At 34.5% G+C, this 4,570-nt stretch overlaps 1 protein-coding gene across 1 annotated transcript; it reads right to left on the minus strand.

Annotated features, from left to right (window-relative positions):
• Positions 1 to 2,434: 2,434 nt before the first annotated feature.
• Positions 2,435 to 3,421, minus strand: LOC134496353 (olfactory receptor 1E16-like). The gene has a single exon (XM_063302084.1). It carries the CDS (start codon positions 3,419 to 3,421, stop codon positions 2,435 to 2,437), a length of 987 nt encoding a protein of 328 aa, XP_063158154.1.
• Positions 3,422 to 4,570: the final 1,149 nt, after the last annotated feature.

Here is a 4,570-nt window from a genome sequence, read left to right on the forward strand (position 1 = left end):
TAGGCCTTTAAAGACAAATTTCTGACTTCACAGCTTGTCTCTTCCTAATAGGATCTAAGAATGGAACAGAAAGGGGGAAAAAATGTACCAGCATACTTTAAAAAACAACATTTAGGATTAATACATAAGATACTGCAATCATGAAATCCAGTAGTAAACAAAGGAATGCCAATTAAAGATGTAAATAATTTATTTGAAAACAAACAAAAAGAATATTTATCCACACTGTCACATCAAACTGAAGAAAAGGCTCAAGTGAGATTCCCCTGAGTTCAATCAGTCCAACATTCAGTATTGAGAAGGAGTCTTCATAATATACTGTATGTCTATAACCTGAAAGGAGTTATATGCTAAACTATTTTTTTTTCCATACATAAACTTTTAATTGTTCATAAAATTGATCCTCTGAGATGGGGTGGGAGGAATGACAGCTATTCATGGGGGTGGTGGGCCCTGTGAGGGTGCCAGGATGAGATCTTATTTCCCATCTTGAATTTTATATTTTAATATCTGTATTTGTATTTATATGCTTTTATATTTATAGTTATACGGAATTGTTTTTAGTGATTTGCCATTTTTACTTTTTGTAAGCTGCCCAGAGTCATTGTACATGAGATGGGCAGCAGAGGAAATAAATAAATAAATAAATGCTACCTGGCTTTTTGTCTTAAATACTAGGTTTTCATCCTAGTATTACTAGTATTTAATCCTAGGATTACTAGGATTACTAAATCCTAGGTTACTAGAAGAACTGATAAAGGAGGAGATAACACAATACAAGATTAAAGGACAACATAAAGAACCCTAGATTACCAATTTGAAATGTTAGCACTAATACTTCAAAGTATTATTTATCTATCTGCAAAATATATTAAGAAAATAATCATAGCACTTCTAACCACACCTTGTGAGAATTAATGCTACTTCATATTAATTTCACATCACAACAGTAAAAAATGGAAAGTTGAGGATGATCATGTAACAAATCTGCCCCACATTCTACAGAATAAGTAATTACCATTTCTGGTATTGTGTTCATCATGACACTGTAGTGGCAATACAGAAGACCATTTCGAGGAGTTTAAGTGACATATTTTGACTTTTCTCCTTCACTCAAAGAAGCTTAGTGTTTATTTTGAGTTATAATGTTTAGCTGGCTTGTTTTTTTTTAAATTTCTGTTTGAATTATGGGGGAGAAGAGAAAACCCCAAGACTGTTTTTGTTAAACACCAACTTATCTGTACAGCTTCCCAGGCTCTTGGATGATAAATAGGTGCTTCAGACCCTGGAAACTATCCAGTCAAGGTCAGATCCTGCAGCCTCTGCACCATGGAAACAGGGTCGCAAGGTTTTAGGGCCAGACTTTGATAGAAACCTTAGATTGCCCCTCGAGTTTGGGTGCTTCTGCACAGACCTGAGTGCAGGGTGCTGGGGAAATGGAGCTGCCCTGGGGTATCTCCGCTGACTTTATCAAGGGTCTCCCGAGAGCCTATGGGAGATTAAGTATCAGCGTGCTTGGTATGTTATGATTTTTCGTTCTTTATGTTTTGTTTAATCTGCCTAAACTATGTTTCTGTTTAAATCTTTTTGTTCTAGTTTATAATAAAGCTTAAAATCTCTTTATCCACTGGTGTGTTTATTGTCTCTGGATCTAAAAGAACCAATTGTTTGAGCACCTGATCACTGCTTGGACACCTGGGAGAACAGACACCACCCCTTTCTTTGGCCTTTCATGTCAAATTCAGAGGGGTGGTTTGCTTGAATTTTAAATAAATGAATGAATAAATAAATAAATAAATAAAATATACATATGTACATACTATACATACATACACAACCATGTCTTTCTAACAGTTGTACAATGTGTTACCTTAAGTGTCACATAAATCTTCCTGTATTATTGGCATAATGCTCTTGTGTGAACTGTGCTCCAAGGCTATTCACTGCTTATAGTTTTAAGTAACATCATTTCATCACCAAACATATACCAAGTTTATATTTGATTTTTCTGTTAAGAATGTATATGACAGGTACAATAATAAGAGGAGCAAAAGCTAAAAAATCAAAGTATGTCTTAGTGTAGATCTTAAAAACAAAACCACAACAGATTAGGCAGTTATCATGAAAAGGGTTTAGTTTTAAAAGGATTATGTAAATCATTCAGAACAAATCATAGCATTAAAACACACTGAAAGCAACATACATAATTTCACAGAAGAGGTAAGAGATTGCAGAGGAATTTCTACATCCAAATAGCTGGTATCAAAACCTTTTCAAATAAAGTGCATCTTTGAAAAAAATCATCATGCACTTTCATGATGGGTATGAAACAGGCAGTAAGAGCTTAAGGACAGTTGAACTTCAGTCTTCATAAGAAGGGATACTATATAATTTTGACTCCAGAGTTTCACACTTACATTTGAAATGTGACTAGCTAATAAAACTGAAAAGAAATTGATACTTTCAAGTGACTTCTGCCAAAAATCATCACTTTACTACAAAATCGTCTTAGGGCTTTGTGAACTTCTTTGTTTCTTAAAGTATAGATGAGGGGATTGACTAAAGGTGTCATCACTGTATAGAAAATGGAGAATATTTTATTGAGAGGTCTCTGAGTGGGGGAGTCTGGCAACACATAGACAATGATTAATGTGCCATAATAGAGGCAAACGACCATGAGATGAGAAGAACAAGTTGAAAAGGCTTTTTGTCTTCCAATGGTGGATTTGATTTTGATGATGGTACCAATGATGCAAATATAAGAGATGAGGGTCAACAGAAAGGGAGCAATTGCAAAAATGAAACTCATGAAAAAAGTGATGATCTCAAGGATACTTGTGTCAGAACAGGACAGTTTTTCCACTGGATATAAGTCACAAAAATAATGGTCTATGACATTAGGGCCACAGAAGGATAACTGAGCCATGAGAACCACCAGAATGATGTTAAATATCGAGCTATTCATCCATATCACTGCCATAAGCTGGAAACAGAATTTCCTGTTCATAATATTAGCATAGAGTAATGGGCTGCAAATTGCCAAATAGCGGTCATATGACATGACAGCCAACAGATATGTTTCTATAGTTGCACAAAGTGCAAAAAAGTGATATTGTGCTAGGCACCCATGCACAGTGATGGTTCTCTGACCAGTCAGCAAGTTTGCCAACAGTCTGGGCAGGAATATAGAGCTATAGCAAGTGTCCAGGCAAGACAAATTTCCCAGGAAGAAATACATTGGGGTGTGAAGATGCTGATCAGCCACAACAAGTAGACAGATGAGCAGGTTTCCAGTTATTGTCATCAGATAAATCACCAAGAAAAAACAAAAGAGAAAAGGCTGCAGCTCAGGAAAAGTCCCCAGACCAAGAAGGACGAATTCTCTGATGCTTGTCCAGTTTCCTTTCTCTATATCCTGCATTTCTATCAGTTTTCAAATGTCACATGAATTCTAGAATTTATAAGAAAAACAAGTTCAGATACAGACTTCTGACATATCTTTTATTCTTCCATCTGTCTGTCTATCTTCTGTCTGTCTATCTTATATATCAATATATAGATCTATAGGGGAAAATTCACCACTATATAGCAGGAAGAATAGATTTATTCTGCCCGCTTTCTCATATCTGGATAATGTGGTTAATTATAGCTGGAAAAATATGGCCCAAAGCAGCATAATAACCCATTGTTCTCTTGCCTACGTTGCAGAAGATATCAGATACTTATAATATCATACTTATGCAATATGTTTCAATTGTCATTTTTTTCCTAATTGATTGATTATACACCATTGACTCAGTGTTGATTCTTAGCAAATGCATAGACAGACATTCTCCAGGATCATCAAAATGCTGCAGGATCCCATAAATTAACAGTTGATAAAGGCTGCCACCAGATTAATATATATTGTTTGAGATAAATTAAAAAGAAATGACAAAAGTATCTTATATCTCCTATTTTATATTAATTTGTTTATCTTTGAAAACATCTAAGATTTCTGTTGGTTGCTGTAAGCAATGTGTAATTTTGGCAGAAATGCAACTAAATCTGTTACTGTACAAATAATTTTTTTTTTTCAGCAAATCTTCAATCAATTTCTTCTACAAATGGTGTTACTCAAGAAGTCCAAGAAGCCATGATAAAGGAGATTCCAAAATAATCTTTGACACAAAAAGTTATCCTTTGCAAGAATCCAAAAGTATATCTTTCCAAAAGGACAATACCATATATCTGATCAAAAGTCAGTTGAAAATCTTTATTCCAACCACTTTGGATTAACTAATAATTCCATGTTAACAGAAGGAAATTGGTAATAATGTTCTAGCAGCTTTATGTAAAAACAGAATTATTGATAAAAAAATAAAACCAGACAAATTATTAATAATAAAATAGTTCAGTGCTTTTAAACAGAATAAGAATCAAACCCTGAGCCATCTAAAAGTAGGCAGAAGGCAAATAACTTTAGTTTCAGACCAACCTGCACAGTGAGTATGATATGTATGATCATGCACAACCCACACTCCAAACAAACCATAGCATTTTCTGCTATGAATCAGAAATATTTCTAAAA

The sequence above is a fragment of the Candoia aspera genome, chromosome 4 (assembly GCF_035149785.1).
Source record: "Candoia aspera isolate rCanAsp1 chromosome 4, rCanAsp1.hap2, whole genome shotgun sequence".
NCBI classification, from domain to species: domain Eukaryota; kingdom Metazoa; phylum Chordata; class Lepidosauria; order Squamata; family Boidae; genus Candoia; species Candoia aspera.